Source organism: Malania oleifera, chromosome 5 (genome assembly GCF_029873635.1).
Source record: "Malania oleifera isolate guangnan ecotype guangnan chromosome 5, ASM2987363v1, whole genome shotgun sequence".
Taxonomy (NCBI): domain Eukaryota; kingdom Viridiplantae; phylum Streptophyta; class Magnoliopsida; order Santalales; family Ximeniaceae; genus Malania; species Malania oleifera.
In genome coordinates, this window is record NC_080421.1 from 77717568 (window position 1) to 77738912 (window position 21345).

At 35.2% G+C, this 21345-nt stretch overlaps 1 protein-coding gene across 1 annotated transcript in view; it reads right to left on the bottom strand.

Moving 5' to 3' along the window:
* Positions 1 to 9267, bottom strand: part of LOC131155465 (uncharacterized) — a 28886-nt gene extending 19619 nt beyond the window's left edge. Inside the window, exons 1-8 of the mRNA XM_058108629.1 lie at positions 8778 to 9267; positions 6800 to 6902; positions 1748 to 1817; positions 1587 to 1625; positions 1337 to 1454; positions 1187 to 1244; positions 704 to 775; positions 367 to 427 (exon numbers count right to left, since the gene is read on the bottom strand). Coding sequence (XP_057964612.1) covers positions 367 to 427; positions 704 to 775; positions 1187 to 1244; positions 1337 to 1454; positions 1587 to 1625; positions 1748 to 1817; positions 6800 to 6902; positions 8778 to 8866 — 610 coding nt within the window. The 5' untranslated portion in view covers positions 8867 to 9267. The remainder of the gene's footprint in view (positions 1 to 366; positions 428 to 703; positions 776 to 1186; positions 1245 to 1336; positions 1455 to 1586; positions 1626 to 1747; positions 1818 to 6799; positions 6903 to 8777) is intronic.
* Between the last annotated feature and the right edge of the window lie 12078 nt (positions 9268 to 21345).

Here is a 21345-nt window from a genome sequence, read left to right on the forward strand (position 1 = left end):
TATGGCATTAGAAAAAGCTTGAGGGCCTTAAAAAAGATATTTCCCAGTCTAGGACGTCTCCCAGGTCCAAAACTTGTAATCAATTAATCTACAGCAATAGTGTTGTATGGTTGGAGAAAAGCATAAATGGGTCAAAAGGAAAACCTTTGGGACTTATGCCAGAAGTTCATAACCAGGGCTGAACAGGGTTAACTTTCACAGATCAGTAACAACAGTTCAAAGTAAGAGAAATTGTCTCAAGGCTGCCACCCTTCTGCATGTGTCAGGCATGCTGGCTGGCAGGCAGGGTAGAATGTAAAAGCAACTACAGGGCCGTTAAACTCTTTCTCAACATTGCATCTTACAGAAACATTTTTTCAAACTTACGTAGAAAATCACGCTGGATAAGCCATAAAAGCTTAGCTGGTTCAAAGGCAACATCATTCCCCTGCAAAACAATCCAGCAACTCAAATACATACAAAAAGCTTAATTTTGTTACAAGAGGATATTTTCACAGAAAGATTCTTTATGATGGAATATACATGAAGGGAGCAAAAAATGGATTGATATTACCTTTACTCTATTTGCCACAAGACATTTGGGAAAGGAAAAGAAAAAAGACAAAAATTAGTATAAACTAGGGAGCTGAGAAGAAATATTTGCAAACAGTTTACCTAATCAAATAGATAAACAAAATTTTTTAAAATCAAAACGAGGCAGAACTGTGAACCTTCCATAGAATTCTTCAGCAAGCTCAACAGCAAATGACAACCGAGATATGTCAGCTTCACGAATCTAAACATAAAAAAGACTGATGCATTAATATTGCAAAAAAATCACTGAGATGATAGCTTGTCGGCAATAGAATTTGAATTGGTTACAGTAACAGTAAATGAACCATATGCTTGTGTAAGGACTTCAAATGTTGAATTTAGGGGGGGGGGGGGGGGGGGGGGAGTGAACCTACATGTCAAAATGTTAGATGTGAAGATCGTAGCATCTCATAAGTCAGAGAACAACATCTGTGTTTCCAGGACTAATTTAAATCACTAAACTCAAGGGACCATGATGTCTTTCTATGGATAATTGATTTCAAAGTAGGACTCTTACTATAGTTGGCTATTCCTATTCATCATTGAAAATTTCACTTACACACACACACACAAGCAAGCACACGTGCAAGAAAGTACAGGAGTAGCAGCGAACCGTTTCAGGCAAGTTATAAATAAGGACAGAACTCATGACAGTCGCCAGAGCAAAAATCCTGCAAAAATGAGAAATCAGAAAGGAACTGTTAATCAAAACTTACAACCGCACAAGGCAGATTAAGCTCACTGGATGAGCATGGAATATTACCGGTCATCATAGACATTTGACTTCCCAACACTTTCAAATCCCTCTGTATCAAGGTAAAACACAGAAGTCTTTACTCCATTGATATCCACTTCTAACGGTGTACCCCATACCCATATCCCTGAGAGAAACAAAAGGAGATTGAATATAATTTGTGATGAGCAGAAAAACTAACATGACATTATGGTTGTATCTGCATTTTTTAAAACTTTTTTTAGCAAATAAGAATGAATAAAATCACACATGCATCTACCTTTCGTTTTTGTGTCACGCATGTGTCCAACACCAAATCCTGCAAAATAAATAAATAAATTGAAGGGCACGAAATCACAAGCAAACAACAAATGCTCAACCACCATAAGCTCCAGGAGGGGGTGGGAGGGTTGAACCAGTAGTAACCAGTAAAAGCCAAACCTTCATAACAAGAAAGGGATAGAAGCTGATTTAGCAAAAAAGATTTTCCAGAGCGATATGGACCAATTACCTAATAACATAATCATCAGGAATGAGTATAAAGAAGCAAATAATACTCTCATGTAAGCAATAGAAAATTTCTTCACAAAGTATTGTTAAGCCAAAAAAAGAGATAAATGTACAGAAGCACAAGTGCTTAAACTGTAATGGACTAGTAGTAGTCATGCATCACTAAGAAAATCGGTGCATTCAACAAACCCAGAGTATAACAGAGGATGCAAAAAAGTAGCGAACATGTTTGTTTTGCACTTTTGCCATGACAGGAAATTCCCAGGAATCAAATTAGGTAATTATCCATATAATTCCGCAGGAATTCAATGCTTAAGATGCTCCAAAATCTAACACCCAAAGTGACGTAGAGAACAAGCAAGATCTATTTTACTTTCCTAATTTTTATTGTATTTTCGTTTGTTTTATTTAGGTTAATTTTATTAAGGTCATATCCTCAAATATTCTAGAATATCATTATTTAGGAAGCAAGATTCTGGGTATTTTTATTTTGGAAACTAGTCTTTTAGTTTATTTAGGTTTATTAAATTCATTTTCTTATTCTCCAAGCACTGTAGGCCTATAGATTAGCCTTTATGTATTAGGTTTCCATCAAGGGATTGGAATTGAGTAAGTTGTTGACATTTAGTCATGCATGAAGTGGTATCAGGGTAGACTCTGATCCAACATGACTCTGAGTGTTATTTGATAGGATTTGCAATTTTAGCACAAATTGCCATGGTTGTCATGTTTGACATGATTTTTTACGAACGGCTCGCCTTAAGGCTCACACCCCGATGCCTTAAGGATTGCACCTCACCTCACAAGGGTAAAAATGCCTCGCTTGCACCCACCTCACACTTCAAAACATTGATTGGGAGTGTTTGGTTTGTCACTTTGTCCTCAAAGTTTTTTGTTGATTGATTTTAGAGTGTTTGGGAGGTGAAAGAATGCAGGGATGTTAGAGTAGACTGCAGTTTTGGCTGTTGTATGGGTATTCTGGCAGGAAAGAAATTCTCAAATCTTTCAAGAATGCTTTTCCTCTCCTGATACAATATGGGACAGAATTGTTTTTCTGGCTTCCATGTGGGTTTTCTCTACTATTTTCGCAATTGGCCTTTTCTGATATACAACAGGATTATATGGCCTTATTAGCTTTATTTTGTCTTCCGATTTTACTGTTTTCTTCTTTTCTTTTTATTCTTTCCTTTATTATTTTGGGGATTTTTCATCCCCACTGTACGTTCTTTTCTCTAAATACACTTCTTTTTCTATTAAAAAAAAATTATAAATCATGCTAGAGATTATTCATTACATAAACATGGCTCTTAGATCGAACTATTTGATAAATATATTTGCCCATACATTGAATAATCTAGAAATTAATTAATTTGAATATATTTTACTCAAAATTATCCAGTAGTTGCAATCAAGGGGAATATACATACAAATTTACTAGTTTAATGAAACTGACAAGAGCCTTACTGTTGCAGGCTTGCAGCTGGAAAGTAGTCAAACACTATTATGACTTTTTAAGTGTCCTCATAATAGCCAACCCTATCCGTGGGTTCTTGTTATTGTTTAAGGGTCCTCATAAGTTCATCACCTTCATATTTGCATTCCTTTGCCACCTCATTTCAATGCTTTACTCATTTTTCATTATACACATGACACATTTGAGCACCTTTGAACAGAATAACCAGTTCTTGATGCAAATACTTTCAGGGCTAATAATGATGCTAATAGTTGTCTTGAATGTCCAAGGAGAATGGGCAAAAGATGCAGCCCCAAAGCTTGAGCTCGATGCATAAATAATCTGTGGCTTAAACCTAGTGTCAAGGAACTCGAAACCTATGTAAACTAGCTAACAAGCTTCATATTATTGTCAACTAACACATTTAAAATTTAAATTAGCCTTGCACTGCATAGAAATGCACATCCATTAATTCCAAAATAATCTCCATCGTACTTTTCTTGTTAACCTTATTTTCAGCTAACACTTCACCAAATTGAACAAAACAGCATTTTCCTTAAAATATTCTTAGCATTTTCTCAACATTAAGACTCTGTTTATGGATGATTAATGGGATACAGAGCAATTTTCCCAGAATAAAGGACAAGCACACCCTCTCTAAATCTGCCTACCTCAACTCCCTTCAAATCTATGAGCTTAGCAAACTAATAAAATATGCCATAAGGCAGCACTAATGCTCAAATAATTTGAAAGTGCAGTGCTTATGTTGATTCTAGAAACTGTCATTCCTAATACAAGAAGATGACTAAACTTATGCAAGTAGCAACTGAGAGGACTGATGTTTCAAAGGATTTAGGGGACGACACAAAAAATATTACCATGTAAAGACTTTCCCAGCAATCTCATTCCTGTAAATGATTTCTGCCAGCCAGCCTCATGGGAATATTTTTGTTGGTTCATGTTGTAACATTCCCAAGAATGTAGACAGGATTCCCATGTCAACGTTTAGTTCAACATGGGAACCATGGCAAACATTTGAAGAAGATGACTATAATATTCTTGACATGGGTATAACTAATATATGAAGAATAATCATATGTTCAACACAAAAAGTCAAAAATATACTAAGAATACGTACTTAATTAAATCCATGTCTTAAAATTTTCAATAATCATAAATTTAAAAAATTCAACACTTAAAATAATCAATTAACTAAAATATGAGGGCAATATGATGCCCAAATGTCATTATATTATCTTATTATAACACAATAATAATACTACATTTATTCTATTAAATGACGGCAATATGATGTCCAAATATCATTATATTATATTAGTATAATGTTACATTTATTCTATTAATAATTTATCATTTTAAATATAATAATAGTGGAACAATACTATTCTAGGGGCATTATTGTCCAAACCGCCAAAGTAATGAGGGCAATTTGGTCCAAAAAGTAGGATTCCCGCTTATGGGGAGGGTAGAAATAGGATGCCCATGTTTTGTGGGATTCTTTCATTTCCAGGAATATTAAGTTGCCTGCCACGTAATATTTTGGCGTCCAAACAAAAATGAAAATGAGATGCCATGGGCATCACACTCCTCGGAATGTTGAAAGATGCTGCAAACCAAGCACCCCCAGGGGTTAATTTTCCTTTCTTGTTTGGAAGAAAGTAAGGCACTTTTTTTTAGCGAAATACAAGCAGCTGCAGAATTTATAGTATTGGGGGGGTGTTTGTTTGCACTCAATAGCCTCTAAATCAAGGCTAGGCTCTTAATGGTCTAATATTCAGTGAAGTAATGTTGCTTTTCTGGGCTCTAAATAGGCTCTTAGCATGCTCTTACCAAACTAGCAATAGCTCTCTCGTTATTTCAGCCAGCACCACCTTTTATAATTTTTTGACACAGAAGCCCCCCAAGAAAAAACAAAATTACTCACAAAATATCCCTAACTCTAATACATGCTTATTTCTTCTCTCCATGTAGCAGCCACACCTCTCCCTGCTGCGCACAGTCTCTCCCTGTGCACAGCAGCTCAGCCACACTGCTTACCATCACCCTACTGGTAAGTTCACCTTCCCCTACAACCTGTGCCCCCCCCCCCCCCCCCTCCCTCCCCCCAACCCCGGGCCTCTCTGTTGGAGTTGTTGTTCCTCAAAAATCCATTTATTTCTGTATTTGGGTATTGAATGTGATCTGTGTGTCAAATGAAGGTTGTAGTGTGTTGTCTGTCAGAATGCTCAGTTGAATGTCCTGTAACGCTCACCTTCCCCTGTAATAACACTGTTGGCTGTAATTTGCATGTCAAAATGAAGGTGATATTAACTTGTATGTGAAAGTGAATGTGGTAGTGTTGTGTGTGAATATGATTTATGTGTCAAAGAGAAGGTGGTATTGGGACTACCTGTAAAGTGATTTACATGAAAATAAAAAAAAAATATATATATATATATATTAAAAAAAGAAAAAGAAAAAAAAAGTTTAATGAGAGAAGCAACTGTTATGCTGCAGATTTGGGGCTGCCTGTGTGATTACTTTGCATATGTGTGATTAATTTATTCCCATGTTGATGTCACATTTGAATGCACATTGTAGTTTTCCCATGAAATTTATTCTGTTATTCCCTTAAATCCCATCGTAGCATCTTTTTAGAAATTCATGTATAACTATTTAAACACCATCCTTTTAAAAAATTTCCAGTGTAATGTAGGGTGGTGGTGGCTATATTATAAAGATTGTTCATCTAAATTCTAATGAGTAATGACAACTTGATATGCTGCCCCGAAACTCGTTTTCATGTGTTCTCTCTCTCTCTCTCATGCATACAAGAAGTGAGTGAATGTGGTTGGCAGGGAACTAGTTTAAGTGAAGAATCATGAACTGGAGTGAAGGAGGCAACACAATCCAAGTTTAATATAGTGATTACTCAAAAGACAGATGAAAGCCAATATGATTACCTAAGAGGAATGGGTTAAATTGACTACCAAGATAGGAAATATTTATAATTCCACAACCAACACTTCAATAACATTTGTACTAAGGAATTATTTAAACTGATACTTATTTTATATTTCAGAGATGTTATTGTAAATAATTAAAAAAAAAACTATTTTGATTTTGGAAAATGCCTCTAATCTTTAACAAACAGTTCTGCTATAGACAATTCAAAGGGTTAAAACATGAAAAACATTAACACATATATTCAGAGATAGTTACCAAACAACTTAAATAATTCAACATTCAAATTCAAAGGCCAGTTATAGTTATATTGAGAACTAGGTTTACAGATCCAGAACTACATTCATTATTCAGCACTTAATTATTAATCTTATCAGAAGTCATCTTAGTTAATTATTTGATTATAAAGCATTCCAGCTTGAAATTTTCATCCCACGTGTATTTTTTAAAAATTTTGATTTAAATATCCAATATGAACCTAGAGTTCTAAGGTATCTTTTGGTCATGATTAAGTGGCAAGCACATTGTAATCAATAAATGCTAAGTAAAATATTTAGTGGGCTTACAGCAACAGCTGCAATTGGGTTTGTTATTCTCTCAATGGCTGCCAATCCTTCCCTTGCTAGACGAAGTTTCGTATGACCTGGATCAGGCTCCACAATTGGAAACCTGCAAGCAGGGAAGCAACCACATGCAACATATAAACAAATAATTATAAATAAATCAAGTATGTATGTGGGAAAACAGGAATAAAAATAAGGCAAAAAAAATATGCACAATGAAGGCAGATTTGTTTTCTGTTTCTATTCTTGTTCTAACTTACATACCATGGTACTTCCACTTAATCATACAGATCAAATGTGTGCTCATATGAAACTCCAAGTATAAATGCTAACAACATTGGAATGTGAAATTACATGTTATATTTAACTTCATTCATGTTATTAATGCTTGCAAGTGACATTATGGGCTCTTCACATGCTTTCATCAGTATCTTATAGTGTTTTATTATCTAAAGCATAAACTAGAAATAGAAAGACTTTAAAATTTTCTATAGTCCTCATAATGTCTGATTTACTTTGCATCAGATCATAAGAAAAATGATACCCTTTTGAGACAAATTTTTTAGATAGCACAAAGGTAGACAATTATTTTTTCTGCTTTTAAATTGCAGAAAAGTATAACTTTCCAGAAAAAATATGAGTGTTGAGCTGACATCCAGGTTTTAGAGGACCCCGTTATCAACAAGAATCCAAATTTTCCCACACTCCTCCACATAAATCTCATTCCAACCAGGTGGAGTGTAACTACATATGCCGAACCAGTAGTTGCATATGTCAGTTCAGGCACAATAAGATTACAATGCCCTTATCAGAGCCACATATATACCAAACCTGCAGTCATATATGTCCGCATAGTTGCATATGTCCACTCAGGCACAATAAGATTACAATGCCCATATCAGAGCCACATATATTCCAAACCTGTAGTCACATATGTCTAAATAAATCGAATGCACTCACATTGAGTACATATGACTGTATGAGAGAATCTTTCAAGAAAAATTGGGAAATCTATCTCATACCAAATCCCCATGTATAGTAATATAAAAATGCAGAACAGATTTCTCCACAAAATGGAAAGCATCTTCAACCTGAAGCGTGAATTGATATTTCCCTTCACCCTCTTTAACTTGTCAGTGCAGGAGTTGCATGTGTTCAAAGGGTGCATGCCACAGCAAGCCACCAGAATACAATAAATAAGGCGATCATATTCTTTTGGTTATGTAAAACCTCTATTTACTACTTATCATTGATCAGCAAGATTCTATCCCAAATGCTGATACATTTTTTAACTTCCAATATGCCACTTTTTTCCCTCTCTGGAAACACAAAAGAGGCCACATTATGTCATTTGGTATTCTCATTTTTTTGGCCAGCATCATAACTAGTTCTGAAGAATCTAAATTTACAATTGCCGTCCCACATATTCCATACAAGGAAACAGGAAATTTACAGCATGTTTAATGGTCATTTTCTTGGTAAATCTCACTGGCTAGCCACTGAAAACAACTATGCATTATCCTGCCCGTTGTAAGAAGCATCTTCAGAATCTTGCTAATATAAGAATTTGTCAGCCGTCCACTGCTATTGATTAGCACTGTTCATTTTGTGTCATCTCATGTTGGGCCGCAATCTCAAATTGTAAAACTTTCCTCCAGTCACACGGGAGTTAAATCGTGGATGCACTCATCACATACAATCATTAAGCAACACGCAAACGAAAGAAAATCCAAAATTAAAACGAGCATCCAATAAAGAAGTTTTGTCAAAAAAAAAAAAAAAGCAAATTCAGTCGCAAGTAGCATAATAGACACCCCCAACCAAGCCCATAAAGTCATAAACAGAGTGAACCGACAACAAAAAAAGTTCACTTCGCACAATAATCAATCATAAAAATAACACCACTGATCCTGAATGTAAATTAGACCAATTAATGACCTTCAAATTCAAATGCTAAGTATATGTGATTGAAACCACTTACGCTTGATGAAAGTCCTCAATTGAAGAATACCCGGGTGCGAAAAGGCACAGAAACACAGAAAGGACTAAGACCCAGAACGAAACCTCCATCGTTGATTGAGCAAAGAGTGGGAGTTAATGCGCTATCTCAGAAATGCAGTACAACAACAAAGAGGTCATACGTAATTGCTTTGAGCAAAGAGCGAAAAGATTGCACAGGAAGAGAGAAGCAGGTGGAAACGGCCGCATGCAAGGAGGATGGGATCTCGGAGAGGCATGAGAGAGGATTGCAGGCTAAGAACCGTGTACGCACTTTGTAGGAGCGGTGCCCTTTGGCGCAGAGCTTACCACTGAAGAGGGTTTTGCAGTATAAAGTCGGAGATTCATGCCCTGAGAAGGAAGGCCACTCTTCAAAATTCGGGAAGAGAGAGAGAGGGAGAGAGAGTGGTCAGAAAGCCGAGGAGAGATCACGGAGAATGGAGCTTTTACAGTTCTCACGATTCACCGTTGATGAATGTGGGGGGTATTTTCATAAATTAAATCGAATGGTCTGACGCGTCAAAATTTTATTGGTATATTTCCCTCCGTAACACGGCAGCTGGTTTGAGAGCCTTAGTTTTTTGAGTTTTTCCTCATTTTATTATTAAAATAAAATAAAATAAAATAAAATAAAATATTAAATAATACCCTATTTGGGAAAAAAATTCTCAAACTAATGTTTACGTAATCTCGCAGCTTGGTGCTGCGAGATTTAACACGCGTCAGAAACTTGAGAACAGCAGTGCAAAAAATCTCGCAACTTCGCTCTACGAGATTTAAAAAGACAACCACCAAACTTTTGATGCGTAGCAGAAATCTCGCAGGATAGGCCTGCAAGATTTGTCTTTAAAATGACGCACTGTATGACACATGGAAAATCTCGCAGGTCCATCTTGCAAGATTTGCTTCGTCTGCCCATTTCCCTCCCGAGCGCTCAGAAGACCGTTTGCAAAGGGAGAGACGGCAGGAGATTGCAGGTGACTGTTCGGTTGATCTTGCAGGTGACCGTTTGGCTGAGCTTGCAGGTGATCGTTCGTAGGCAAGGAAAGCTATTTAAGGGAGAAAATGAGATAGGTATTTTTTATTTAGCAAAAACGTGAATCATTGAGTTTCATTGTTTTACTTACTGAATTTGAATTTGTTACATTGAGTTGAATTTGTTTCATTGCTTGGTTCGGATTTTTTCGGTTCATAGCTGCATCTGGACGAAGGTTAGTTTTAATTTATTTGTTTTTTTTTTCATGTTCTGCCTGTTCAATTTACTGCTCACATACATAATACTAAGAAAATATTTTCTAATAATTAGTAGGTGTAAATGTATATTTAATATTTGCAAAGTTAAAATTACTGTATATGGGCATGACATGCAATTCTAAATAAACCAAATAAGATACATAATATTGATGAGAAAATGTGAGATAGACAAAAATAATAATTAATGTTATTTATAATATTGTTAAGAAAAGTTCTGTTTCACATCACATTAATTTACATTACATTAAATTAAATTAGAAAGTGTTGTATTCGTTTAAATCGCACTAGGTCGTATTTACAAGAAGTTCACTTTCACATTGTACATCATAACGACTTTTATTTACAAATTATAAATAGTTGTATGCAATTGCCATATATTTTGTCTTTGTTGGTGTGAGTTGTTGTTAATTTGAGAGACTTTAGGAAAAAACTTTGATTGTAAATCTCTTGGATCAAGGTCTTGATCATAAATCCCTTGATATTAGGGGCGACCCTAATTCTAACCTTAAAATTAGTGTAGTCCCAAATTAGTATTTTTTTTCTTGTATATAATTACCTACTATTCCATGTAATTAGTATTGTGAAATAAACACAATATTCTTCCCTTGATTTGAACATGGTATCCAAAATTCTTCCCTTGATTTAAATGGAGAAATTTTTTTTCAAAAAGGGAAAAGAAAAAATTAATGCTCATGCAAACCTAAGTATAGGTCTAGTTTTTATTTAGTCCAATTTTTATATATTTTTCCTTATTCAATCTTGCTTTTATTTTTTAACTTATGAAAATTAAATATCATAGTTATACCTTTCCTCAATCTCAAACAAACCCATGTAAAGTAAAATTTAGATCTTATCATTTTAAGGTTATTGTTATTTGACCAAACTCATAATCAACTAATCCATTTATTTAGAAAAATATGTTGTAAAAGACATATTACCATTGTCGTCAAATAAAGGTATAACTATGAATAATGCATTGTGTTGTGCTTCAAAAGGTTAGCTAGGGTTCATAAAAAAAAATAGTATTTCAAATTTTGTGGTTCATATTCTCTAACACATGATTTTTTTTTTCATCACCCCTTTGTCAAACATTTTCTTATACAAGTAGTATTAAGATAGTCACTTTTATTATAAGTATTAAAAATATATTATTATCAAGTGAATACATTATTATATTACAACATGTAATTAATATATTGTAATATATAATTATTAAATTATGTTAACCTTATTAGTTAATAATTTTTAAATTATTATGTTTAATTAAAATTTGTACACATTACTATATTTCAACGTAGGGTTAATGTGCAACAAAATAGTATATAATTATAGTATGTTTCTAATTAACATTTGTATTTATAATTTGTAAAATTTTATATTTAAAAACTAGTAAATGATTATGTTAACATTTTAATTGACATTATAAATTATAAATGTGTTGACCCGAATAATAAAAGTGTAATTTAAATAAAAATGAAGGGAAATTATCAAAAATCTACCGAAGCGGATCGCTGGTGAAAGTAAGTTGGAAATCATCCTTAAGTTAAGGTAAGAATTTTTAAACCAAATTTGGTCTTACGGTAGTTATAGAAAATGATATACACATAAAAATACTAAAGTTTAGTACTGAGAGTTTTCATTTTCAGGGTATTGATCAGGAAATACTACGGGTTTGAGACCAGAGTTTATAAGGGTTTTTCTCAGTAGTCAGGTAAGGGAATAAACTAAAACAATTATTTTCCATGCAAACCATTATTATGTATGAGTAAGCACGCTTAAATAGGACCAAAATGCACTAAATATGCACATTCGGTTGACCGTACTCTCTAGTACAATTCCTCTTGGTTGATCGAACTGGGACCGGGTCAACACTTTGACCACAGCCTAGTCAACCGAACTTACCTAGTTCATTATCACTCGGTCGACCGAACTCCCTAATAGTCAACATATTGACCATCTGAACAACCGAGCCGAAAATGCCTAACAACGCCCTGATCGATTGAGTTCCCACGTGTGAGAACTCAACGGTATGGTTGACCGAACTAGTTAGTTTAAAAAGTTCCCGGTTGACCGAACCGCGCTAAATAGGAAAATCGCCATGGAACCTCCATGTCTGGTCGACCGAACTATGCACAACTCGGTCAACCGAACTTCCTTCGGTCGACCAATGCTCTCGAGTTGCCCCAATATTTTTACTGTGATTAATATTTTTGAAACGGGGTTAATTTGTTTAAAATATATTAAAACTTTTATAATTATTCCATATATGTCTTGAACGGCTATAATCAAGGGGAAGTCTATATGTACCCCTTCATTTGGAATAATTAGCACAAGATTAGCAAACTCAATTAGTGATTTTTCTTTGAATTTCAAGATCATTCTCTCTTACTTCAAAACATCCTATACTCATACTTACCTAGCCATATTGCCAAAAGACCATTTGTAAGTTCGAATTGAATGTTGTTGTTCTATAGGTTTGCTCTCTCAAGTTTGTGCTTGTTTGATACTATTTTATTTGAGAGAAAAACCTCAAGTGTTCTTAGGAGACTTTATTAATAAGTCTTTCCTAAGAAGACATCACTTGAGCTTCCAAGTATTGCATTGTCATTGCAATATCTTGAGAAGTTCTTATTTGATTTTGGTTGCAAAAATCTTTTCAAATTATTTTCAAATATCTAGTGTGTTTCATCTTGAGAAATCTTTGAAGAGATATTTGTTTATGTTCTAAAGATCTTTATTGCAATATTCCTTGAGTAATATTATTTGTTGAACACAAAGATCAAATCTTGTTTGCAAACAAAATCTATACATCTCTTGAGTTTTATACGTTGAGAAAAACCATTTGTTGAGATATCTAAAGTGTGGCTAATATCTTTGTTTGAGCATTTTGATTGAACATATTGTGATACAAAGATTACATTATTTGCACTCTCACGCACTGACTACAATGCTTGTATAAATATTTGAGAGTAGACATCTAAGATCACAATGAGCTTACTTTATTTTATCATTTGGTGGTGTATGTGATTGATTATATTGGTACATATCGGCTTATGTGAGAAGCATTTCCTTGTAAGCAAAATTGTATTTCAAATCTGTTATATTCCAGGCATGAGCCTGAAAAGGGAGACTAGCCCTGGTAAATAGTCTTAGAATGGCTTAGACCTTGTTAGGAAAGCTAGGTGCGCTATCTTGGTAAGGCGTGTTGGTTGAAGTCAGCCCCTTGAATTGACCTGGTTGTAACCGATGACGCTCCACCTGTTAAGTGAGCCATTAGTAGAATCCTCGGGCTTGTGAGCTAGAGGCGGGGACGTAGGCATAGTTGGCCGAACCTCGATAACATATCATGTGTCTGTTTATATTTCCGCACTTTATATTTACCGCACGTGTATGTTATGGTTTAAATGATGTGCATGATTTAAATTTTTGCATATTACATTTATCGGCACATTTGGGATTGCATAGAAAGACCCTAGGTTGTGATATTCTGCTAATATCTTGTTTAAATTAGGAATAAATTTTAAAGTTCGAATTCACCCCCTCTTAGGAATACACCAATTCTAACATACCATCTACTAATAACACATTATCAATAACTAGGGAAGGTTCCTTACCCACCTTACCTACTCTGATGATCTTGCCCTTTGCGTTGTCCCTGAAGGTCACAAATCCTCCTTCTTTGGATGCGATGGAAGTGAACTTGGCCTTGTCACCAGTTATGTGTCGTGAACACCCGCTATCAATGTACCACTTGTCCTTAGAGGAAGATGATTTCAGGCACACCTATAGTAAATATTTAAGTAACTAATTCTAGTACCCAAATTCTCTTGGGTCCATAAGGGTTAGTACTTGATTCACCTTTGACTCTCCACACTTTCTTAATTTTCACATCTCTGTTTTTAATTTGACAGCAAGCTGAATGTGACCTTTTCTTTTACATTTGAAACATGCTATATGCCAAAATGAGTTTTTAGATGAGATGTGCAATTTTGATTCACGAACAAAATGTCTCAAATAAAAAATTTTCTGCCTCTTGTTTTCAATTCCATTAAAACCGAAACCTTCTTTATCAATAGAACTTATCTGGACCCTAAGGAGTCTATCAAGATTGTTTTGTCTCTCTGTGAATTTGCAAATAGTTTTGGAGTTATCCTTTAATTTTCTTTCAAGTTTTGCAATTTTCAAATCTTTTTCTTTTAATGAAGCAGAATGAGAGCGCTTTCCTATTTCAGAATGTTTTGACCAATTTTTACATTTATTTTCCAAGATATTATTCTTCTTAGTCATTTTATCAAGCAGTTTATAAACACGAATATACTTAAGTTGCAGTTCTTTATATGTAGGCATGATATCATTATCAGAATCATCATCATAATAATAAGATGATAAAAAGCAAGATGATTGTACCACATCACTGTGTGCCATCAAGCACAACTTTACGACCTCGGTATTGCTGGAGTCAGTGTTTGAACCACTGCTGTTATGTTTATCCAAGATGTGCCTGTAGAAACCCGAAGAATTATGGTATTTAAATAATAATAAAGAGGGAGAAAAAGGAAATTGTAAAGGGGGTCACAGCAGGTCCTCGCGTTCGTCGACGAAGTGGCTTATTGGGATTGTCGACGGGGACACATGTCTCATCGATGAGAAGTTATCGAGAGGCGATTTTCAGCTCTAAATTTCGTTGACGAGGAATGAGCATTCGTCGATGAACTTCCTTCATTGACGTGGCTCGTCAACGAAGTGACGTGGCTCGTCAACGAGTGCAGGTGTATAAATGGCCTAAAACTTGATTTTTCACTCAGAAATCACGCGAAGAACCCTCTCTCTCTCTCTCTCTCTCTCTCTCTCTCTCTCTCTCTCTCTTCTATTCGTTCCCTCTCCCTTCTCTCTAAGATTCTGGGTCGGTCTCTTGCCGGTTCAACGATCCGAGGCCACCGCGACACTCGTGGAAAAGTTCTCTTTAAGTCTATTAGAGTGGATCGTTGGTGGGGCTAACTTGGACTTCATCCTAAATTTAGGCTAATGCTTTTTATTTAGTATTTGGATTTCCTATAGTTGTAGAAAATGTAGTACTCAAAGAAATATTGAAGTTTTGTTCAGGGCAATGCTGTTTTTAGGGTGTTGAACGGGGAACCCTGCAAGTGTAAGACTAAACATTGTAAGGGTTTTTTAGAAACCAGGTAAGGGGATAAACTAAGTCAGGATTTCATGAAAATGTATTTAATTATTTTGCAACATTTAATTTTAGATAAATATGTATATGGTAGAATTATGTTGGAAATAATGTTGTTGATCAGAATTATGGATTTCATGTATAAATATCAGAAATAACTTTATTGTGTAGCCATGAGTAATATTTGCCACGAAAATTATGATGATGGAATATTATGTTTACAAAATAAGTATGTTATTACTGTTTTCAGGAAAATGTTAAATGCTACAGGGATTTTATAAATTAAATAATTTTATATGATATGTCAGCATAAGGGCCGAGGATTTTATACGATATGCTGACGTACGGGCCGAAGTTTTATATGAAATACCGGCGTAAGGGCCAAAGGTTTTATGATATGCTATATCAGCATAAGGGCCGAAGGTTTAATGATATGCAATACCGGCGTACAGGCCGTCATTTATAAAATACAAAATGCCGGTGTAAGGACTGTAAATTTTATATGATATGTTATGCAAAGATGTATGAAAATATTAACGTGACAGATATGATTATGAAATAGTCATGTATCATTATTTGGAAATATGTTATATGTTATTAGAACCTGGTTGGCTTGGCTTAGGCTTTCACGAAGCATGGTACTGTAGCTATATGATCACGATCATGTTTTTGTTAGTGTTACCGCTTGTTGTACGAGGCAGTGGGAGATCGGCAGTCGATGTGGTTTATTGTAGCGCAAGTGTCCCTCTGGTGTCCAGACCAAGAGGGGCAAATCCATCGTACTTACAAACTTATGTTGATTTAGCATGGTCGGTCAACCATTGCTAGGTCCTACCTTCGGGCCGCACAACCCAGTCATGTGGGGGTAAGACATGACACTAGCTAGCTAACCATCTAGGATGTTTTCTATCTACAGTTATATGAAATGATTTATGTGTATAGAAATTCAGTATGTTATACCATGATATGATAAAACATGTTTCTCCTAGATATGATACAGACAGTTTTATCAAGTATGTTTTTGTATTGTTATATGTATAACACAAAAATACTCATGTTGTCACACGCTGATATTAGTTTATTTTCCTTATTGAGAGGTGTCTCACCCCAAATTATATAAGCATTTTAGGAGCCCTAGATAGAAGAGTGGATAGAGTTTCGTAGCGTTAGGATTCAACTGTTCTACCCTATTTGAAGGGTAAGTATTTTGCTAGGGTCAGATGGATTTTTGGGTGACAACCCTAGGACTTGTTTTTGGATATTTTGGGTTGTGTCTAATCATATGAGGGATGTAGTAAACTCTGGTATTGTGTTAAATGGTAATTTGATATGTATATGTTATTGCGTTTCTTGCTGCTTAGGTATTAGTATTGTATTTTAGGTATACCCCTCGTACCCCTGGGTCTAGGTGGATTATGATTTTTCAGGGTTATTATATAGAATATTATTATGGAAAAAGAAAAAAAAATATGGTAAAATAAGCAGGTTGTTACAATGTCGACTTTCATTGATTTCCTTTTCTTTTTCAATAATGGGCACTTTGGTCGAATATGGCCGACTTTGTTGTAGTTGTAGCATATAAAAGGATCTAATTTTTCCTTTTTGCTGCTTGAATCACCTTTTTAAGAAGTTGAGCTTTGGAACCTTCTGGATGGCCTTCCTCATACTCACTAGTTAGCATATCAATCCTACTGTCCTTTACGTCTCTAGTGCCCTCATAAGTAACCCCTAATTTATCCCATATTTCTTTGGTAGAGGCGCATGCCATAACCCTATTAAATTCATTTACATCAAGAGCATAGTATATGACATTCATGGTAGTTGCATTAACATTAACTACTTTCATGTCATCGTTAGTGAATTCATCCTCAATTTTGGATTTAGTCCTACCTTCGAAAGTTTTCATTGGGACATAATCTCCTTTAGAGACCACCCTCCACACCTTCCAATCAATATTTTGAAGGTAAATGTGCATCCTCTATTTCCAAAAGGTATAGTTCATACCACATAAAATATGAGGACGTGTGGACGAGTGTCCCTCTACAAATGGGGTTACACTTGTGTGAGTCAATACAATCTTTTTACAAAAATGTTTAAGTCAATGCAATGAAACTCTGATAACAAATTTTGTTTTCAGTATAATCCCAAGAGGGGGGGAGGATGAATTGGAGATTTAAAAAAAAAAAAAAAATTCTTGGTCAAGATTCCATCAAGTAGTATTTCACAACCTAGAGTTAGTCTAAGGCAAGTATGAAATAAATAGATAGATGAACCCATAAATAATTTGTTTAGATATTTACTTCTAGTATTTTCTCAACACTTACAAATGAGTATATGAGAATTGATGCAGTAAATTTACCAGATAAATTTAATCAAGCTAGTACAAGAATGTAAAGCACATAAAGTAAGAATGACAGTAGATATGTTATCGAGGTTTGGCAACTGTGCCTATGTCCACGCCTCTAGCTAACAAGCCTGAGGATTCAACTAATGCTCACTTATGGGTGGAGCGACACCGACTACAAACCTCCTCTCCTTACTGGGCAAGGAATACCCCAGGTCAGATTACAGGGTTGACCCCAACCTTTACAACCGATCCTTACGAGCTAGATCAACACCCCCTTAGGCCACGCCTAGAATACAACAAGAAGTATAAATTTTGCGTATAGTACAAGTGCTTCTACACTAAGCAAATATGTACCACAATATAACCAATGCACTCTCGTATGATAAAGATTTATGCTCAATAGAGTCTATGTGAATATATCTGTCAAAAGAGATATGTGATAGATAATGATCCTTGAGTTAAAAGAATTTTTATTTTAAGAACTCTTCAAGGATCTTAATGTACAAATAATATCTCCAAAAATATTTTAAAACAAAGCAAAGAAGATATCATATATCTTGCTTAAAAAATATTTAGCAAAAAGCCTGAAGCAAGCTTTTGAGTCTTGCAATGATAATGCTAGAAGACTCACAAGCAAAGATGAGACTTTCCCAATCAATATTTATCAATATGAAATAATATGGGAAAAGCCACAATAGCTAACTCTCAAGAAAGATTTTAAAATGTATATGGATATGTGAGAGTATAAGCCAAGAGATGATATATGAATATGCTTACAACAATGATTAACAAAATCTCTTCAAGTTGCAATTTATTTGCAAATGAGGAGTATAAAATTAAAGCTCCCTTCTAGTAAGGATTTTAGCAAGTAAGAATTAGAGAGAGTATATGTGATATGCTTGAAAATTTAGTATCTAAGCAATGAGAGCACAAAATAATTTCAGAGTGAGTTTTTTCTAATCAGTTGCTAATCTTGTTGCTAATCAGGGAAATGAAGGAGTATATATAAGTTTCCCAAAAAATATTATCGTTAAGGACATGACCAGTATTTTGGAAAAGTTTAATTAAAAATTAACCCTAATTAACACAGTAAAAAATTGGAGAACCCAAAAGGTTTGGTCAACCGGAGCAGGGGTCGGTTAGCTGACCTCACTTAGAGATTTTGAATTTACATGGTTTTGGTTTCCTGAGAGAAAGGGTCGGTTTGCCAAGAGGACTAGGCCGGTTGGTTGTCCAACTTTAAGGCATTGAGGCCTATCGATCGAGGTCTAAGAAAACAAGTCAAATTTTTTGAGGTCAGGCAGCTGAGCTTTTTAGTTCAACATGAGGTCGGTCGTCCGAACATGACCAAAAATACAACTTTGCCCTCAAGGTAAGTTTGGTCGGTTGAGGTGATATAACTTGCATGGGTTCGGTCGACTAGGGTTCTTTTGAATAAAAGATTTTGCCCTGTTTTGATCCTTAAACTTATTTATCCCTGTGTGAATAAGTTATGACATTTTACTTTGAAGGATTTTGGGACCTAATGGTCAATCTATGCTCATTGAGCATAAAGCCTATCATGCATGCAATGCAATTATTACAGACCAATTAAATTACAGACCTGAAAATTTAATTGCAATTACAAATGAGAAACTTGGTCTTCATTCCTTTTGTTCTTCAAGTGTCATCTTGTGATGTGAGCATTTGGTTCCTTATGACATCCACTATATCCTTACCATCCATGCGTGCTATGAATAATTTTGTTCAAAATCTTAGAGCACAAGATACAAAGTGATTTGTCATTATCAAAGTAGGATATGACTCGCAAAGTCAACATCCTATGCCCTCCTTATCTAAGGTCATCTTCTGTGAGCCTAAGAGCTTATCAAAATTTTCTTTGTCCCTAGAAAATGTATAGATGCTCTTAGTTTGGTCTTCTATTTTAATTTCTATGCTTAATATTTCATAATCTTTTATGCTTTTTACAAATTGTAATCTTACAAGCTCTTTAGCCATCATGTTTATTTTACCATTAAGTTTAGAAATGCAAAGATCCTTTTCATTTTCAATAGAAATTTGGGATCTTAGATTTTCTAGTTCTTTTACCAACTTCTCATTCTTGTTTTCTAATTTCTTGATTTTCATATCATTTTCTTTTTCAATAAGAATTTTAGATTCTAATTCTTTCAATAATGCCTTGTTCTTGTTTTTCAAATCTGGCAGGCTTGCCAAGGCCTGAGTCCTTAACTACTAAAAATAAAATTTATAAATCTAACTACTTCCAAGTTCAGTAGAACAGTGAGTAAGTCAGGTGTCGATCCTCAGGGACTAGTGTGTAGTTATTAACCACTTCTAGCCTAATTTACTATACTTTGTGTAAAAAGGAAAAAAGAGATATTTTGATTGGATTTTCTAACAACTACTGAAAGCATGTAAATTTTATGTTAACACTACTCCTACAAAGTAGATCTTAGATTATGAATCAAGCCTAGACTGTCGCGTGCACTAGGTATGTCTGGTTAGCTATCCGTCTTAGGATAATGACTAAGTGAACCATTTGATGGCAAAGAGGAGCGAAGGTGCACCAATCATCTGGAGCACAATCGGGAACTAGGGTATAATTTATCACAACGATCACGAGATCACCTCGTACATGAACTGTAGTCTAATCCGTATAGGTGAATGAATCCTTAGCTAGGCTATCTTTTACCCTAGGGTATCATCACTCTCAAGGATGTAAACTTGCATGGTATTGAAATGAAAGCAGTAAAGAAAGCATGTAGAGGAAAGCAGTAAAGAAAACATGTAAAGGAAAGCATGTAAAAATCATTCCATTGCAACTCGAACGTCTATCATTAACGATTGGGAAATACAATCAAAAGATCATCTATTTACGCGGCAGCACAAGGAACTCACAGGTTATCACAGGCCTTCAAAGAATCCTTGCACAAACTAGTACAGGAATTGAAATAAAAATAGTAAATCCTACTCTAAGTGGCTCTTAATGGCTTCCTAGGCCTGTCACTAACCTAAAAGAGGCCAAAGAGGAACCCTAAGAAAATAGTCGAAGCTATTATTTATACCTAATAGGGTTTACAAGGTTTGAAATTCAAAATAGGAAAGTTTTGCAAAGATCTCGCGAAGTAGTTCACGTCTGTCGACCAAGTTGCACCCCTGTTCTTCCCTGGTCGTCCCCTGGTTGAGGCTCACGGGAAATCGGGAATTCAAATTCAGGTCTTCTTAACCTAGTCACACCATTGGGTCTTATTGGTCGAAATGATGATTGAGACTTGTAAGATGTCGGTTTTCAGGAAAGTTCAGGATCTTGACTTGGTCGCCCTTCATGGTCTCCTTGGTCGAGCTGTTGGTCAAGACTCTCAGTATCTCTGGCTCAATCAAATTTAGTATCTCGACCTGGTCATCCTTAAGGATCACTTGGTCGAACACTTTGTTGAACCTTGTAGCATTTCTTTCTTGGTCTGAACCATGGAGTCTGCAGCTTATGACCTGGTTGCCCCTTGTGTTACTGGTCGCACGACATGATCGAACCATGTCTTCTTTCCTTTGATGCATTAAGGCTCTAGAGGTTTGGTTGAGCATTTGATTTGGCATTTATGCTTCCCAAATACTCCCTTGGCTTCTTGTATTGCTTAAATCCTTGGTTTTAACCTGTTTTTCTAGAAACATGAACAAACCTTGCATAACTCTGAACTATGATAATAAAGGGTATTTACAAGATAAATGAAGACAAAACAGAGGTAAATGGGGGTCAAAAATAGTGTATTTTAGGGA